At 35.3% G+C, this 19,503-nt stretch overlaps 1 protein-coding gene across 3 annotated transcripts in view; it reads right to left on the reverse strand.

Annotated features, from left to right (window-relative positions):
• Window positions 1-19,503, reverse strand: part of DIAPH2 (diaphanous related formin 2) — a 293,928-nt gene that overhangs the window by 252,900 nt on the left and 21,525 nt on the right. For all 3 annotated transcript variants that reach the window (XM_067304122.1, XM_067304120.1, XM_067304121.1), the window contains exons 2-5: window positions 18,387-18,419; window positions 15,743-15,919; window positions 14,898-15,002; window positions 10,105-10,125 (exon numbers count right to left, since the gene is read on the reverse strand). In XM_067304122.1, the coding sequence (XP_067160223.1) occupies window positions 10,105-10,125; window positions 14,898-15,002; window positions 15,743-15,919; window positions 18,387-18,419 (336 nt within the window). The remainder of the gene's footprint in view (window positions 1-10,104; window positions 10,126-14,897; window positions 15,003-15,742; window positions 15,920-18,386; window positions 18,420-19,503) is intronic.

The raw sequence follows: 19,503 nt of genomic DNA on the forward strand, positions 1-19,503 counted from the left end.
TATGATTAAAACAGTTCACACACAGGGAGCTCATACCTCTTATCCAAGTTTTGGCATGCAGGTTCTCAGAGTGCATTATAACAGGCACAGAACAGAATCTTAAGTGCTATATTTAGAAATAAAAACAGAAAACCCCGTGCATTCCTTGCAACTGTTGAGAGTACATACAATGTAGGCACCTTAATAAAAGCCACGTTAAATCAGCCATCAAGGCAGAGCAGGACAGCTACACAAAATTTTCAGTGCCAGTCCAAATTTAAGACTTTAGGGAAAAAAGTCCCAAGAAGTATTTCTCAAAGTTGACCAAAAAGAAAGAAAATAATGCCATTTTCAACACAATATATGAATGCAAGCCCAGCCAGACTAGTTGCTACTACCAAGTTCCATAACTACTGCTACTTCTTTCTGTGGAGAAGGTAGGTCTAAGTAGCTTATAGTCCACTTATTAACTAGATTATACAGAACCTACAACAGATTCTATAGGTTTTACATACAGAAAAGTTAGCTATTAAAATAATGAAACAAGCTTACTTCACAGGAAAGTATCTACAGTACTCTACAACCTGCTTATAAAACACACTTCAGATGGAAAAAAAAATCTCCTGGATTTAAAATGCCTGATTTTCAAGAAGTCTTGTATTTTATAGGAGGAAAAAAAAAAAAAATGAAAACAAAGATTTCTGAAAACAGTCAAACTCCCCTCACCAAAGCAGAGCAGCCAAGCATGCATTATCTTTTCAGTGGTGCCCAGCAACAGGACGCGAGGCAATGGGCACAAACTGAAACCTGGACAGTTCCATCTGAACATGAGAAAAAGCTTCTTCACTGTGAGGGTGACAGAGCACTGGAACAGGTTGCCCAGAGAGGTTGTGGAGTCTCCTTCTCTGGAGATATTCGAAACCCGTCTGGACACGATCCTGTGCAACATGCTCTAGGTGACGCTGCTTGAGCAGGGGGGTTGGACTAGATGATCTCCAGAGGTCCCTTCCAACCTCAACCATTCTGTGATTCTGTGATTATTAGGGAGGGCATATGGATCCCAAGAGATCTCTACTGAACTGGCATAGATGTCGCACAGCACTGTATCCACCACTGAAAATGCATTTTCTGAAGTTCCATAACCAGCTCCACAGCAAAATGGAGAGCGGGAGGAGAGGGGGCACTTGGCTTTACACATTTACATTTATCCTGTTCTTAGATTTTACTCTCTGTGAAGCTAGTAAGCATCTAGTGCAGACAGCCACAATAGACTTGACTACTAATAAAATCCAAAATCTTACAAAAATTGACTAAAACATTAGTTGTGCACTGTAGTTCAGTGCACAACTAAAGCTTGTGACAGAAAATGAGGTGAATTACTATACCCAATTTGTTATCAGAAATCCTCCAGCTGTGTTCCACAGATACAATACTCGGCCATAAACCAGCTTTTAATGCTTCCTCCAGTGTAAGACATTTCCAGAAAAAGTGTACCTGGTTTTCCCAGTAGTTTCAGAAGAATCCAGATGGTTGACATTTCTGATCATATCAGTACATTCACTTCTGTCACAAAAAACACTTCACAATTGCAACCGTCACGAAGGTCACCCTGCTGCTTTCAAACCACTCTGATAACTCTGCTGCAACTTCTATCCTGCCTCATCTTGTCATCCTTACTCCCCGCCATCCATCAAAGCATCAGTTTGGCGCTTTATGCATTCACCACTCCCTTCCCCCCCCACTCCCTCCAGACAATGTGGAAGTTGGAAGGTTCCACCCTCCAGCTGACTCTGAAGATCGTTTTACTGCAACTTAAGTCCTAATATAAATTAAGGATCAAGAACATTCATCCAAATGACCATATGCTATATATAATGTAAGTTTCTACTCTGCTACTATATCACTATAAAAACAATCACCATGTGAATGAAGATGCAGGTGTGTAGCGCGAAGTAGTTTTAGACTAGCAATAAAGCTGGGAAACTAACCTTTAAGCGTACACTTCAGAGTTTAACCCTTTTTCCAATTCCACCTTTCAACTATGTCAGTTGGACAAATGGAAGTTACAGTACTATTAAAATATATCTGTTGTGACAGACTTTTAAAATTATTTTAATTGCTAAGCCAAAGCTAGAGTTTTGGTCTGTTTAAATCAGTCCAAAAACAGTCTTATATTTTCAGCTTTAAAAAATATCCCCAAATATGGATCACTAGACATTTCTGTGAATCCTTGAGCTAAAGCCAGTAAACAACCAGCCAGGAATGGGGAAGAAAAGGATAACTTCTTCCTGTAGTATTACTAGTTAAAGTTATGAAGTTATGGATTAGATTAAATTTTAGAGAATGCACACATTGATAACTATACCAAAGAAAATCTCGTCAACTGCGCCTTTGACCAAATCCATTTTAAGCTAAGACAGGACAAAATATAGCGGTTACAAAACAAATTACTGGAGGGGTTTTTGTTCTGTTGTACTTTGAATTTGGATCTCCAAGCCTCCGCCACAGACAGTTAGGAGGCATCTGCAGGGCCTCCGCTGGCATAGGTGCACTGGCGGCAGTGTCAGCCAGCCCGCAGCAGCGGACGGCACGTTCTAGGTGCTGAAGGCGCCAGACTGTTTAACAGCCACACATATTTCTTTCACCACAGGAAGCTAAGCCAACAGCTGCAGACTTATGTCAAAATAACCACATCCGCACTGAGATTTCTTTTACTGGCAAAGCTTTAGCTTTCTGTATACTGCAGTTGGCTATCATATCTATAATATTTCATAAGCAAATATATTAGCTACAGAGAAGTACATGCACCAGTTTTTCTTCCGTAACCAGCAGCCAAAAACACCTCACAAATATTATTAGGCAACTAGATAGCAAAGTTTAAAAAAAAAAAAAAAAAAACATTTTTTTTGCCTTTTGAGATTTTAAGAGGCAATTCTGACAAATGTGGAAAAAAACCCAGGTACCCAACAGTATTGTTAGCCCACTGATTTAAATAAACAAAGCTATTAAAAGACAAGACAAAGATTATTTTGGAAACAGAAATAGAAGGTTTTATGACTGAATAGATTCATCAACTCATAGAAAGAAAACAGCTCTGCTTTGGATAGCATGGAGAAGCAAAGCAGGCCATTTGCTGCTACCTGAAGAGAAATACATGTCCTTCAAGTCAAACTTGCCAAGCAGAAGGAACATACGCACCTTTGACCAATGAGAACTGGTAGTAGAGAAGAAGATATACTTGTCTCAGAGAAAGCGGAGACAAGGTAGCAGACAAAACATTTCTGTTATGGAAATGGGGAGCTGAGAAGAATTCTGCACCGAACGTTCACAAAAGCTCAGAAGTTCAGGGAACACTGGTGGAGAATTCCCCTTCCCTCGCATCATGCTAAGTGGAAGTGGAATGAACAAAAAAACCCCTTTAAGTTATATTAATTTAATAGGCTGATTCTGTTTTCACAATCTTTTCTGCAGTTAAAAAAATCTATTAAACTTTTATTTGTGACAAACTATAATTTATTATCAAAAGTGCTCTAGACAAGGACAGCCTGTTATTTTAGTGTATAATATTTTTACATTGGATCAGCAACATTACAATTCATTGTAACATCCATAGTAAAGTAGAATGATATTTCAAAAACAGTGTATAGAAAAACATGCAGCTGTCCTGTAGAGTAAAAAAATATATACATAGCATAAGAAACAAGGAGAGAGTAAAACTGAATAAAGTGTCCAAAAATAGACAACATTAACATCAAGATATGAACTTACAAAGCAACCCCATGGATGGGAAAAATAAAGAATTCTATGTATTGGAAAGCTGTATTCTTTTTATTGGATTGCTTAGGAAAACATCCCTCTTGTTTCATAGCCAGAAAGTTCATGGTCTATGGGATTTATACTTTGCGCAATGAACTGAAACATTTCAAAAGCTTCTTCCTAAATCTCCCATCAATATACAAACATATCTGAAAGCCACAGAGACTAGGAAAAGGTAACCAGGTTACACGTAATACATGGTGCTACATACTGGTGCCAAAAGTAACCTTCCTGAAGATCTTAGTGACCCACTCTTGGACTCTGTCCAGTTTGCATCCCTCCAAACCAGACAGACAAAACCGGACACAATATTCTAGATGTGGCCTCACAAGAGCTAAATAGGGGTGAATAATCACTTCCTGAAAACTGCTAACTAAACTTTTGCTGAAGTAGCCCAGTAAGCAGTTCACCTTCACCGTCAGAAACACACTTCTGGCTCTTAATCAACTCTTTGGCCACCAGGACCCCCAGCACATTTTCTCCAGAACAGCTACGAAGCCAGTAGGTCCCCAGGCTATACTGTTAAATATAGCTACTCCAGGCCAGGTACAATATCTTGTGTTTCCCCCTGTTGAGCTTCACGAGGCTTCTGTCAGTGTATTTCTCCAGCCTGTCAACAACCTTCCGAATGGCAGCCCTAGCTTTAATTACTCGAACAGACTATCAATTATCTCATTAGAATTCTCTCAAAAAAGTACTTTGACTTACCAGAGAACTATTTATTGCACAACAGAAGACGTACAATTACACATTTTCTAGCTGAAAATGTATAGTGCAACTATGACAAAAAAATCAGAAAGACACCAGGTATTTCCCCATGCCAGTAATAGGAATACTTGCCTCAATTTTTTTTGAGCAAGAAATACTGGCTGTCAATTACTGAATAGACAATTAAATATAAAAGTAGAGACTTGTAATACTTAAGCAATGAAGAACTTGAATACTTGATACCAGTTTGGAATACTTAACTGTCCGAACAGTCAACAGGTCACATAGACCAGAATAAAATGAAAGTCAGATATTACACACCTTGTCCCTACCTTTAACCATGGAACTTCCATATTATAGGAGTTGCTTAATAAACTCATGTGCAGCAAGTTAAAAATATAAGACACAGAAATAGTCGCTGCTTAAGTCACTGTTCAATTAACCATGGAAAAGGGGAAAAAGGAATAAGCTATTAAATGATTCATAGTTATTCTACTATTTATGAATTCTACATATCCACATATATTTCACTTTTCTAAGTTTAAAGTCCTTTCAGATTGTGCATTCTTTGACTCAAGTTCACGTACTACATCTTGGATACAAAAGTTTCATTCATCATTCAATCGTATTAACATGTTTAACTGTTTAAGCTGCACATTCTCATTGAACATCTTCACGACATTGTATTAGACCCACAAGAAACCCCCACCCTTTATAAATCTTGTTTGACCCTTCTCACTATACCTGTCTTTCATTTTCAGCAAAGCTGTGTAAAATCACTATGGGCATCTCCTGATCCTCAAATTAATTCTCTCTTCTCCCAAAGAGATAAAGAAGTTAAGCTACTGAAAGCAACTTTGAAAAGGAGTTGGTATCCATCAATTGCTAAATCAGTGTTTTTAAAATCATGCGACTACCTGATTCAATCCTTTCTTGCTGTAGCAGTATTCTTTTGTTTGGCCACTAATACTGATCCATAGAGTATCTTGTTCACTACAAAACAAAAGAATGATATAGAAGTTTTGACAAACAGCTCATTTCCCTGCTGTAGTGGCATCACAGAGGAACAGCCAGCTATAAGATACTTGGCTATTAAAATATCTGTAAATCAGTTTTTAGAGCTGTAGTATTTAAAACCATGAACAATGTGTAAAACATTCCTTCAAAGCGAGTGACTAATTTTCTGTAAAGCTCTGATAAGTTACAGAAAAATAGGTTTTATCTCAGAAGAGTGGTTATGATTAATATGCAGTTCCTAAAGCTCCTTAGCTCTGTATGGTCTACGGAAGAGAACGTAATAAAGATATGTCATGATTGGGGGAAAAACAGCAACAACAAAAAATCAATACCAGAAACATCTGACCTCTCTCTAATAGAATTTATATGCATTTGGTTTTAATTATAGCAGGGACTACTCCAACTGCTGTAATCCTCTTTTTTTGTTTCTTCCAAAAAGCTAAATATTCTATGAAGTTTTTACTGTTCTATTTACATTTTCACTGTTCATTTTCCAAAAAGGACATTAAGTATGGCTAATGACAAAACAATGACTTATATGTCAAAATCATTGATTTAATGCAGATATATTTCAGTATTAACACATATAAAAAAACTACCAAAATGTTCGCATTATATTTCTGAAACGTTTGTCCCCATCTCAAGAAAACAAAAATCTGACAAAGATTGTGTATGCATTAAGACTACAGTGCCTTTTACTAAGGAACCCTCAGGACACTGTCATCTCTGAAGATGTTTGTTGCTGAAACGTATAGCACTTTCAGCTGGACAACGCATGCCAGTTGTACATGAAAGGACCAAGACAGGCATGAGGATGAACAATAGTGTATAAAGGAACTACAGTCTGTCACTATCAACCTCCTAAGCAAAGAGCTGCTGTTATGCCAGAGCAAAAAATTTCAGTGGAAGGAGATACCTTTATAGAAGCAGGACCTGCCTTCAAACAAATCAAGTATGTTAGCATTATCTACTGCAATTCAAAACAGCACTGAAAACCATTACTCTGAAAGGCCATAAGGTAGAGAATGTGAAAACTGGAACAGCTTTACACTGTTGATTGCATTGGACTGAAATTGAAAAAAAAGATGATTTACATAACTAATGATATCTACACCATCTACACTCTGCTGAATACAGTTTTTGGAATTTCAAACAGACTCTCCCAAAAGTCAGGGGGAAAAAGGCAAACACTGCTGACAGCAATACAAAGATATTAAGAAATGAGATGAGATGAATGAGAAGAAACTTCAGTCAAATGCCATTACATGTTAAGTTAGACCCTGAAAAGCACTCTAGAACACAAAATGTGTTTGTTTTCCAAAGGATTTATTTACTTCAGTTAGACCTTTCACTGTAGTCTGCTGCAAGCTCCAAAGGAAGCTCCTACACACAGATGAGGTATTTAAGATCTTTGCTGTGTTCCTTTCCACAGAAAAATGCTGTGTTCTATCTTCATAGAAAAGCAAAAGCATTAAAGTCACTCAGATGCATTACTGTAACTCTGCTTAACAACTTACCAACACATTCTTAATAGCTTGCTTCCTCACCAGTTCCTTAGCTTCTCCGACAGACTTTTTCTACAAACTTGACAGATTCTAAAGCCTATTTCGTCCCCATTTTTCCAACCCATCTTCCAGTTTGCTTGCTTTTTCTTACAGCTTCTTTGACCTAAATTTTTCACTCAAGCACAAAGAGACAGTATGAAATTATTCTATGCAAGTTGTCACCTTCTTACACTGAACACTTCACATCTATTATTCCTTTTTGCTCAAAAAAGCACTCACACACTTGTTTGTTGCCATATTCATTCCTTTATTTTGTTTCCTTCCTAAATCATCCTGCATCTTGCTCCTCCTCCATTACTCAAACCAGTCTGCTTAACTTTCTGAAAAACAATAAATGGCTGGATTCCAGGAAAACGTAGTTTAGTTTACAAGGTGTTTTAGAGGGCAGGGAAACCACACTAGACAATTCAGACATCATTAGGCTTAAGCTAAAGCAGACTTCAGCTGAAGTTACAACTGTATTACTTCCATTAGATGGATAGAGTTTACTTCAGTGAGATTGCTGGTAACTACTACACTGAACAGAAATCCCACAGATTGCAGATGGTCAGTTTTATCCTATTCACTATTCCTGCTCCATAGTTAAGAAAAATTTCTCTTTGGACAGAAACAAGTAACTGTTACTGGTATAATTATTAATGAAGTGGAAGTAACAGTTTCATATTTCTGCTTTTCCCCCACATATAACTAACTGAAGAGCTTTTGCATGTTCTCTATTAATATAATTCTGTTGCTGCCTCAAGCAAAGAAATCAATACCTTTTAATCAGAGTATTAATAAAAAGTCTTATCTGACTTCAAGAGATGAAAGCATTTTCAATGAGACTGATTAAATCATATATATTCTAGTTGTTGCACATTTGACTTGGAAAAGCAGTGTCCTTAGCCAAGCTATGATGAACGTTGTATCAGCTACTGAACTAGTACTAGTACTTAAAAGTTTATATAGTGTATATTGACTTCACCTAGGTAGATATTAGCCAAACACGCTAAAATTCAAGCCATTAAAAACAGAACTAGCAGGCTAATCTTAATTTAGATATCTACATTAGTGTCTCACAGATAAACAGAAGATGCATAGCTGCTATTTCAAAGTAATTACCACTGTTCTGAATAAAAGCAAGGAAAGGTTACCTTGTGGGCAACTAAAATGATATGTTAAGGGGGCATCAGTGCTTAAGATCCCAAATAAAACTCAGATAAGATAAAGCTCAAACTCTGCACAGACAGGCAAACCTCCTCTCTACAACTGTTTCTGTAACTCAATAATAATAGCATCCACACTCCAAACTTCCTCCCCTTCTTAACAACTTCAGATCTGTGAAACCTCACTAAAATAATTACATGTGATATATAGAAGTTTCAACCTCTTCATAAACAGAATAAGTAAACAAGGTAACAGTCTCAGTCTGCCTAAAGACATACTGGCCTGCAACCTACAGAGCAGCAGTCGGATTTTTTTTTTTTTTTTTTTTAATTTTAACATTCCAGTTCTCAGTGCAACACAGGTGCAGGCAAATGCACTCAATTCCCAAAGAAGGAAATCTATTAAAAAAAAAAAAAAACAAAACACACCACACACACCAACACACACCACTCACACACTGAGAAAAAGCATACTAACATTCATGAATTCTATAAGCAAGGAAAAGCAGAAGCCAGACCCTAAAAGGGGTATTTCATATTTTGCTATTTCGAAAGTTATTTGTGCAAAAATATGTATTCAATGCTTAATTATCCTTGCTCCTCTGTCAGACCCTGAATTAAAAAGCATGGGACAAAGCAGATACCTTAGAATTTCTCCACTACTCCCTTTGCATACGAGTCCCCTTTCTAAAATTACCTCTTCACAAAGCAGCTGTTAAGGTTAACTCATATCACAGGGAAATGACTTGGGAGCAGGGATTGTTTCAGATTGGTTTTAAAGCACTGAACTGGAGAAGTAACCATTTGTGCATTTTCCTCAAGAATCAAAAACATTTCAATAACACCGTTGTGCTTACATAGTTTCCTCAATCAGCATGAAAAACACATTAGGTACAAACTAAAGAGTACTTATGAATACAGATAGAAAAGTCTTAGGAAGCAGAAAAGGCTACTCTGATTAAAGGCAAGCCAATGCCAATTTCTTAATCTCTATGTATTGAAGTATATGTTTGCTGCAATTAGAGAGAATAACGGCTTTAAGTCAGAGGTTGCTCTTTATTCTTATTACTACAAAATAGAAGTACTGAAGATGACCTAAGCAGAAAAACTTGCAATGCCCAAAAAGCTTGAGTACAATTTAAAAAAAAGCCCATCTACAACTACAAAACACATCTTTGCTTTCATTTTAAAGTGTACATGTTCAAAGTATCCTAATCTCCCCAAAATCTTTTTTCCCCAGGAAATTTTCATTTCCTGAATTCAATCCTACAAAAGAAATACCAAATATTTGTTTAAAAAAAGAATAAACTCAACCATCACTTAACATAAAATGTAACAGAGCACTTACTAAGACAAAAGCTACGCTGCAAGTGGCCTCATCTTATGTTTATTAATGACCTTCTGAATCCTATATGTAATTCCTGTTCTCACACCGATACCCAGCAGCTGACAGTTCCACAGTGAACTATGAATGCTAACATATAGGACGTTACAAAAATCCACATTTGAGCAGAATAAGATAAGCCAAAGAGTGCAATTTAAGCTTTCAATTAAATGCCTTCAATAAAAATCAAGATAAGCCTAATTTATATTTGTTGCTCTTCATGAACAGATTCCCAATGAGTCTTAAGTATCTGGAAATAGATTCTTGAAAACTTAATATAAACAGATTCCTCAACTTAATAGCACAATCAACAATTTTATACTAGTAAGATAAATGTGGTTGTGCTAATTGATGATTACTATGATAAAACAAGGACTAAATTATGCCCACTGAACTTTCAAATCCATGATAAAAGCCCAAAATATTCCAGCCTAATCTCTAAAAAACAAAACGTATTTGTAACAAACAAAACCATCATGTTCATACTCACCGAAACTTTACTTCCGACTATCTGCATGCAGTGGTCAGCCAAGAGATTATTGTGTAAAAGAAAAATAAATAATAATAATAAATAAACACAGCAAAGTAATTAGTAGGATGTAGCATCACACAAAAATATTTCAATGTTTCATCATTAGTAATAGTTACATTCTTTCTTTAATTTATCAAAATGTTTAAGAGTTATAGCTCCTCAACAGGAAAACAATAGTTCTACTGTAGGAGAATAGAAGTTGAAATTCATTATGTTTTACTGCTGAATCATTACTATTTTACACATTTACAAACAAATCAACTAAATATCTAGCTTGACATGTACATGTTGATATTAAGAGACATGCCATATTGTTAAAATTATCAGGTCAGATATGTTACATATGACACTGAAGAGCTACAGAGAAAACCCTGTAATGGCATACTGACTTTCATTAATATACAGCAATTTCATTTATTACAGTGCTTTTTATCTATTTAGATGACATCATCATTGGATTTAATTAAGTTTTCATAATCTAAAACATAGCCTATAGTTATAAATCTAACTAGCACTTCAGAAAAATCTCGTGGCATTTTTCTTCAACTGCTCAGTATGGATGTTTTTAATTACATGGATAATTAAACAGTGATTTACACAATCATGTTTTCTCTGTCCTACCATGGAACAACATCTTTGCATGTACACAAACAAGATGTTGACTTTAAACAGAAGAAAAACTCTGCAGTAAGGCAGCACATCTCTGCTCTGTTCTATTACCTTGCACAAATGACCATGTTCTTGGGAACACTAGTACTATGGACTTCTGTCTAAATATTCTAGACCTTTCTCTGGCAGCTATTTGCTGCAATCTGACAGCAGCCAATTTATTTGATATCTACCATTATCCAATTAAGAGCCTGAGAGAGAATGTTTTGTTCTGAGATCTAAATCCAATGGTATCTGTTGAGCCTCTCTCTACCTGCTCTACTTTCTCCTCCTACCTGTCCAATTACCCCTTTAGGAACTCTTTCAGAAAACAAAAGTACCTGCTAGTCTTTCGTGATTCTCTCTTCCTACTGGTGAAGCTTCCTCCAGAAGCACAAGATGAACTGTCATCACCAGATGACAGATTTTCCTCTAATTCATAACCTTTCCTCTTGACAACATTAGTCTTGGTCAATATGGCAGGGTGTCACCAAGTTCAGTTCTGAAAGAGTTTTAAGCCCTCATCCTTTCCCCAAGTATAATTCCCATGACCAGTAATCCTCTTTGAGTTGGAAGAGTAATTAGCTAGCACCTAAGCCAATTCTGTAAATTTCCAGATGTTTTAAGTCCACTGAAGTTTAGAAATAAAGCATAAATACTTTTTACAGAATAGTAATTTGTACAAGTTTTTTCCTCTCTACATATATAATAAACTTGAAATATTTATTAGAGAATGCAAGTACAAAACTACACTAATAAGTCACTTTCTTTATAAGTTTCAAAGTTGCACACCTCTCAACATGCATTAAAATAAAGAGAACATGGAAGAACTTTCACTGAACTTTCTCTGTTGCAGCATATGTAGACTATCAAAAAGTTATCCTTTTGTGGTTTCAAGGAACATGTCACATGTGACATGGCAAAGAAGTAATCAGAAGCCCAGATAATTGCATCACATCCAAGCATCCACCTTATTAGCTACTATCCTTCCTCCATCCCCCAAGGAAAATGAAGCTTTTTTCCATCCATTGAAAATCAAGTTCTTTTCTCAATCAGAACTCTCAAGACAGCACAGTGTTTCAGAGAAGCATGGTCAACTTGCTGAAGATGACAGAGAAGGCAAAAAAAATGAAGGACTGATTTTTAAATTTGATGAAGACAAGATCAGGGAATGAGATTCGTATTTCAGATGAGTGCAGAGAAGCACAAAAGCCTGACTAAAAAGAATACAAAATGGACTGGAAGAGGTGTCGCATCAACTATTAAGTGTGTTCCAAGAGCCATGAGCTCTAAACAGAAGAAAAGTCCCAAGTATGCTCAGTACAGAAAGAACACAGATGAACAATTATCTGTGACCAAAGAAAAGGAGAAAATTTTAAAGAAGAAGGAAGAACCATGAGTTTGTACACAGTCAATATTTTCATGGAAGACAAACTTGAAGATGGCCCGAGGAAGATAAAGTTTGAGAAGCCAAAATGTAGTAACAATTGGTTAGGGCTAGAATCCAACCAAATGTTAAAGTAATCATTCAACTAAAAAGATGACAAAATTAAAGGTGAAGACAAGGTTTTCATTTATTGTAAGAGTCCAGTCAATATTGTACGACTAAGTTCTATTTTTTGCATTTTAAATAGCTAGCAACTTAAAAAGATGAATTAGGATAAAACTATAGAAAGGTCATTCATATTTCTGAATAGCTTTTAAAATGTCATTTGAATATTATGATTCAAATATAAAAATGGCTTATTAAAGAATACAAGCAAACCTTTTCCATCAGGAAAAATATTTCACATATCAACAAAACATCCATACTGAAGCTGAATGAAGTTCAGAGCACATACTCATACGCAAGGACTTTTGGTTTTTTTTTTTGTTTTTTTTTTAACTGTTAGTACCTTTTGGCAAATTTATCCCCAATTCTGTTACTTTTCCATGCTGCAGCTCATATGGTGGCAATAATGCAGTTTGTTAAAATTTTCAGCAGTTAGACATGCAATGGTAGCCATGCTTTTGCTACTCAGCTACAAAAATCTGGCAATCATTAAGGCTACATTTCAATATTTTTATATATAAAAGAGATCACAATCTCCCACCTGATTTTCGTGAAAGAATTTCAAGAACTTCCATTATGAACATTTCTACCACTTCAACAAAAGTTTTGCTCGCTCAGAAAAATTTTAAGATTTAACATTCAATATCAACTGAAGACAAACCCCTACAACAGAATCAACAGCTCTCAGAGATAGTCTACACAAAGTACATTTACAGGAAATTTCATAACATTCACTGCATAAGCTTGAATAATTTTCCAATGACTTGTATGTTTAGCCAGACAATGCCTTAAGCACCAGATTCATTATAGGACAGTTGGGAAGAGCGGAAAGACTGTGGGTTTTGTTAAAGACGAATACATCCAGAAGCTTCACTCCTCTCAAAGCAGATCACCATTTGCACATTATAATGCAAATTTTTCCTCATTTAAGAAATAGTTGATAAAATTTTACACAAAGCACTCAGGTTTATCAATTACATGTAATTCTAATTTTAGTTTTTTGAAATTAAAACTCCACAGCAGAGTGGAGTATCACTTACAGTCCATGCTTATAGATTCACCAGGCAGACATCAACATAATCTTAGTTGCCAGTTGATTTTAAAAAGAAACAGATGACTGTTTAATATAATGTTATCTTTATTTTGCACTTAGACTTAACTACATAGAAGTGCTAGAAGTGCTGCCGTTAAGTATTTGAACAATTATTCTATACCCAGGCTTCATTTCCAATAACATTTTATTGCAAACAATAACTTAAATGTGAAAACAGGAACAGATTCATCCTAATTTCCAAATAAAACCACATGCAGCATTTAATTCTATTGAAGAACTACTCTGAGAGCAAATTTCACTTATCCCTTGAAACATGTTTCTGTCCCTTGAATATCAAAAGCTTCCCTCCCCCTGCCCATGCTGTTACTCAGCTCTGACAACACCGCAACACATTAAGTTGCTCAGAATTCTGCACTAGCTTCTTTAAAGTTCTATATATAGCAAACAGCAGCAAAACCAGGACAAAACCAATCTTCCAGTGAAATCACATTTATTTGCAACTGTTTCATACAACATTCAAGTAGTTCTGTGAAATATTTTTTTTACTCCAGAAAAGCTGTATTTGCCATAGTCTATTTTTAACACACAAAAAGCATTATTGTTCTTATTTAATAACTCACTACTACTACTATTCCCACTACTGCATAAAAATTGCAGCTCTTCACCATTTTAGATCAGTAATATATTTCTCTACCCCAACAGATGTTGAAGCATACAGCGGTTCTCTTTCACTTGCACCAGCCTCAACTAGATAAACTTATAAAAACAAACAAACAAACAAACCAAAAAAAACACCCTACATGAAGCACCCTTTAGTTAAGGGTTAATCAACCACCTTCAGTACAGAGAATGATCAACACAAATGAGAGATCTGAAGATAAACTTTTCTACTCAAACAGTTTCAGGGAATATTTTAAGACCACTTTTTCCACTAAAGAAATCATTTTATTTAGCTTCAGAACATTTCTTAGCAAAAAATTTAATACAATCTTCAATACAACCACCACAATCAATGTTTTCAAATTAAACTAAAATACTGATTTACTGCTATTTTAAGTATTTTCAGTATTTTCATTCCCTGCTTCTAACACTGCAAATGCTACGCACAGTAACAACGCATGCCATTACGGAAAACTGTAAAAGTCATACTCCTTTCTAAGCACTTTGGCTATCATAAATGCATAAAATGAATTGCACAGAAATATGCTCAGGTTCTATCCATTACTCTACATGACAGAATTTGCAGTTCCTTGTGGTTTATGTGAATGTGTCAAGCTTTTTTATTGCCCAACAACTGAAATTCAAACTAATTAACACTTCAGCCACAGTTGCAGGCATTTCAAAATATATTAGCAAGTACAGATTTTTTTCCCTTACCACTCTTAGAAGATTACATCCAGACCAAAAAAAAAAAAGTGGAAGTTTCAGCATGAAAAGCATAATATTTGCTAAGCTAAGCTTACTAGTTTCATCTGTCTTGGAGAGGCAGCTACTTACAGATTTGGCAGTTGCAGAAATGTACTGGACAACCATCTCGCGTTTTGTGGTCAAGTCTTTATCTCTTAAAGGAGCTTTACGTTCTTCATTTAGATTCATGTCTTCCTGTAAAGAAGCAGACCACACGATATCAAGATTATATTTCATGTTTTTTATTCAGAGTCCTTAGGCCATACTGACTGTTTGGAAGTTTTCTAAATCATCCTTTAAAATTCTTGCAACTGGTATTTCTAACAATCCTCAAAAGATCACATCTCCTTATACTTCATATATAAATATCTTTGTGCATGACAGAAGTAATACATTTCTATTTCAAAAGCTTTTTTCTATATTACTAATAGAAAAACACATTTGTGAATGGTGTCAAGCCTTGATAAATGAACCTAAGACAAAAAATACTCAGGACCATATAAAAATTTAGCTTTCTCTACAGTAAAATTTTATTAATGGAAATGGCTGTTTTGCAAAGGAAGTAACATAAGCCTGGTAAAAACTATCCTTCAGCAGCAGTATCTACCTACCAAAATTAAGATGTCTACAGGTTAACTTAATGGAGTAATCAACACTTAACAGCTTGAAATTTTTAGGTTTTGGCTTTTTGCCTGTTTTTTCTGCAGAAGTAATTGAAGTAATTAGAATGTATGGAATACTAGCACATAATCTTTGCATCAGTTACTCAATTTTTTATGTAATGGTTTAGCGTAGACCTCTCTGTGCTCCTCTTCCTGCCCCACACCCCCAACATAGTACTGCCAGAACTACAACATTTGAAAATTACTACTACATAATAAACAGTAACATGAAAACAAATGAAAATCTCAAAATGATTTGACACATCATCTTACCATCATTTTTTCAAAGAGATCCATAACTTCTTTTTCTGATAAGTTCATGCAACGTTCATCAACAACTGGCTGGGGAACTGGGAGTTCACTGATAGAAGCTTGAGAGTCAATAGGATGTTGAATGAGAGGTTTCTCTCTTTTCACTCCTGATTTTCTAAAGCTTGTTATTCTGTCACGCTGCAAAGATATTCATTTAAAAATAAGCACATACAAGCAGAAATATAGGAAAGCAGATATGTTAACTCAATTGCATGGCAGTAATACAAACGTTCTTAAAGTTAATCCAAGCAGCAGTGTTAAAACTCAGAAATTGTGCTGCAAGCAAAAATATTTTTTACATACAGAGATTACATTTCATAGAAAGACATCATTTAAGGTAGGTTCATGAGAGGTCATATGTGAAACAGATGTAACTGTCTTTCAGACTCAGAGGTATACCAACTATGTCAAATTCTTCACATTTCAAGATCTCAAGTTGATCTTCTCACATTACTTCCTAACTATCCTTGTAGTGAATAAATACAGTACCACAAAGATAATGTCAGTCATTCCTTAACCTGAAGAGTTGCAATTCTTTGAGGATAACTGAAAAAGTCAGCAGTTGGGAAGGAGGTACTCACAAGTTCACCAGGCTTATATAAAAACCCTGCTAAAGTAAAATAAAGTTTGTACAGGAATTAATGCTCCAAGTAATGTTTACAATTCTTTGAGGTGTTTTTGAGTACAGACTCCTGAAATTAGCGCATAATTTTAAAAAGCGAGGTAATGGATTACTTGCATAGAAGCAGCTGTTCATAGTTAAATACATGTAACAGACATTAGTGAAAGCATACCATGTAGTCTGCAATGAAATTTAACTAGTTAAGGCTGATTTGTTTTATGCCCTGCACCCAACCCCCTTTTTTTTTTTAATTAAAGCAGCACATGCTTATTCAGTTAATTTGTTAATATTAGAAATGACTAACAAGTGCATCTTCCTTATAAGGCTGTTTGCTACTGTATTATTTAATATATAACACTATCCTGAAAAACATAACCATTAGAAAATTTGTAATTTACTAATATTGTCTTTTAAAAAGTGTGTATATATGTGTGTGAGTGTGTGTGTGTGTGTGTGTGTGTGTATACACACATATATATGTGTATGTTCATATCAGAAATGTTATATCTACAGGGACCTTCTATATAAGCTGTCTGAATCAACAAATATTTAGGTATTTATGTCTCAAACAGCCTTATGAAGATGTACTTTTGTTTAACAGCAGCTTATGTAGGCATTAACGATATCATTCATAACTTCATGGATATTACAATAACTGTTATGCAAAACAAAGTTTAATGTTGCCTATCATTAAACAACTTCTGTGATTCATGAAGAATTCAAAACCGATTTCACGGGCAAGAAACTTGGATTAATTTTAAGTTAGTCGAGTCATGAGTGGAGAGACTTGACTAAGTAGGGCGAAAGATAGGAAAGAGGGTTGTTTCATTTTTTGTTTTGTTCTGTTGAGTGGTTTTGGGTTTTTTTTTTTTCCAAGACACCACAAGACTAGCGTAAATCTTTGAACAGAAAGCATCCCTACATAAGCTGCATGCTCTTTTAATTTGTTTGAGGGTGTTTTTTTTGGTTTTGTTTCGGGTTTTTTGGTGAGTGGGGAGCGGTTTCTTTAAAAGTCTTACATTTGTGGACAGAAACACATTACTGAAAAGGATATTGTCAATTTGTTTAAAATGGCAAGAATTTCATTTTAATTATATTTTCTCTTACTAGAGTAATTAACATTACAATTTTTTGAAAACAAGATTAGGGCATAGCCTATTGAAAAGTCCACAAAATATTATATAATGCTGTAAAGGCAATACCCAAACATATCCAATATACATCAAATGCAAATTTATTCATTAACATTAAAATGCTCTCTTGGCAATCAATAAAAAGGGCTTTTAAGATCAATTTCACAGTAATCCATTTCAAGTACACCTTACTAAAAGCAACTTTGTTTAATCAGATTGTGATGGCAAGATCACTTTCAAGCCATAAATGAAGCTTAGACATGGTTACTATATACAATTTCTTCATCTCAAACAGATAAGTGATGATTAACTAGAGAGCCTGTGAATAGCCAGAATGGCTTAACTATCATATTTAGAAAACCAAAGTCAGTAATTTTACCGCAATCAATTTTGAAACAACTAAATAGTATACAGTTTATACAAAATACTTGGCAACAGGTTTCAAAGTATTCAATATTATCAAGTTAGTGCTACTGAATACAGACTTGTTGTTTGACATACAGCACACAGTTATTAGCCAATATAGTTCCATTTGAATCATTTTGCAACTGACTTTGAAGAACCACCGCAGATCCTTTACTGTGGAAAAAAAGGAAATAACATTCCTAACAGTTTGAACATATCTGCAGTGTTTACTCAAATATTTACTGTGGTTAAAGAAGCTCCTCCAGACTGATATCATTACTTTTCTTTAACTGAAGTTATAAATGAAGTTCTTTAGGTATAGTAACTCAAAAGTCTAACTCTTAATATCCTTATAAGAACATGTCACATTGTCCACAACATTTGGAGTAAAATAGCATGCAGTTTGGGGTTATCATTACAAACCAAGATGTCATGAAGACCTTACCACATCATCTGCCAAAGTTTTTATTTGAATATTCTATTAAAAAAAAAAGAAAAAGAAAAAAGGCAGTTACCTATTGTTTCAAAACAATAGTCCGCATTTTATACATTCTATCATAAAAAAAAAAATCACAATTTCAGTAACTGTTCTAACAGAAACAAAACTAGAGCATGGAATCAGAAAGCAAGCAAATTTCCTGTAATTCTTCATAAAATACTACTATTCTCTGTATTTTATAAGGAAAGACAGACTTAAATTACCTTTGCCATTATCTTTTGGCTAACTCATGAACCTATATAGCCCCAGTACCCTTCATGTTTCACAAATATGGAACAAGGTCTCAGAAGAGTTTTCCAAAGATGACCAATTTTTTCCTCTTAGTTTGGACTTAAGACTACTGGACTTTAAAGTGAGCCAATAGAAGACAAGCAGATAAGCTATATGACATTCTCCCTTTTGACAGAGTTATTGAGACTGGAGAGATGAGGAGACATAGCTGTGCCTCAGCTTCTTGAGGTTTCTGCTATTTTCTCGCTGCCTCATTCACCAAATTCCTCCGAACTCTGAGTAATGCAAACTGATAGCTAAACTGGCTAAAGTTAGCGAGCAGTTTCTGCACCACCAGTACAACGTTATCTATGCCTCCCTCCTATCTTTTCACATTTCCTCAGCCATAGTAAAAAAAACTGACAAAGATCACTGACGTATCTTTAGTCACAGCCAAGAAAGTAATCTACATTGTATACCAAGATCGACAATCATATCAAGGAAGCATGATGTTAATAAATATTGTTCAATTTACACCAAGCAGTCAAGAATAGGTAGTTAATTCCTAGAACTTAAAAAAAAAAAAATCTCAGACGCAAAACACAACTGCTATATCTTTGGAAGTGTGGTAGTCGATCTATGACACAGCTTCACAAGTCACTGGTTAGCAGCCATATCTTCTTGCATGCAAAGGTTTCATATTCCTTGCTTATGCTCTCAGCAGCTGAAGTGATCAAGGTGCTTCTGGTCAGAACCCCAGGACACAAGTCAACAAATCTTTGGTTGGTTTTGGATTGTTTCATGCATAATGTACTTCCTACATTAATTAGGGGGTCTGATAAATGACTCCACT

This window comes from Apteryx mantelli, chromosome 13 (assembly GCF_036417845.1).
Source record: "Apteryx mantelli isolate bAptMan1 chromosome 13, bAptMan1.hap1, whole genome shotgun sequence".
Taxonomy (NCBI): domain Eukaryota; kingdom Metazoa; phylum Chordata; class Aves; order Apterygiformes; family Apterygidae; genus Apteryx; species Apteryx mantelli.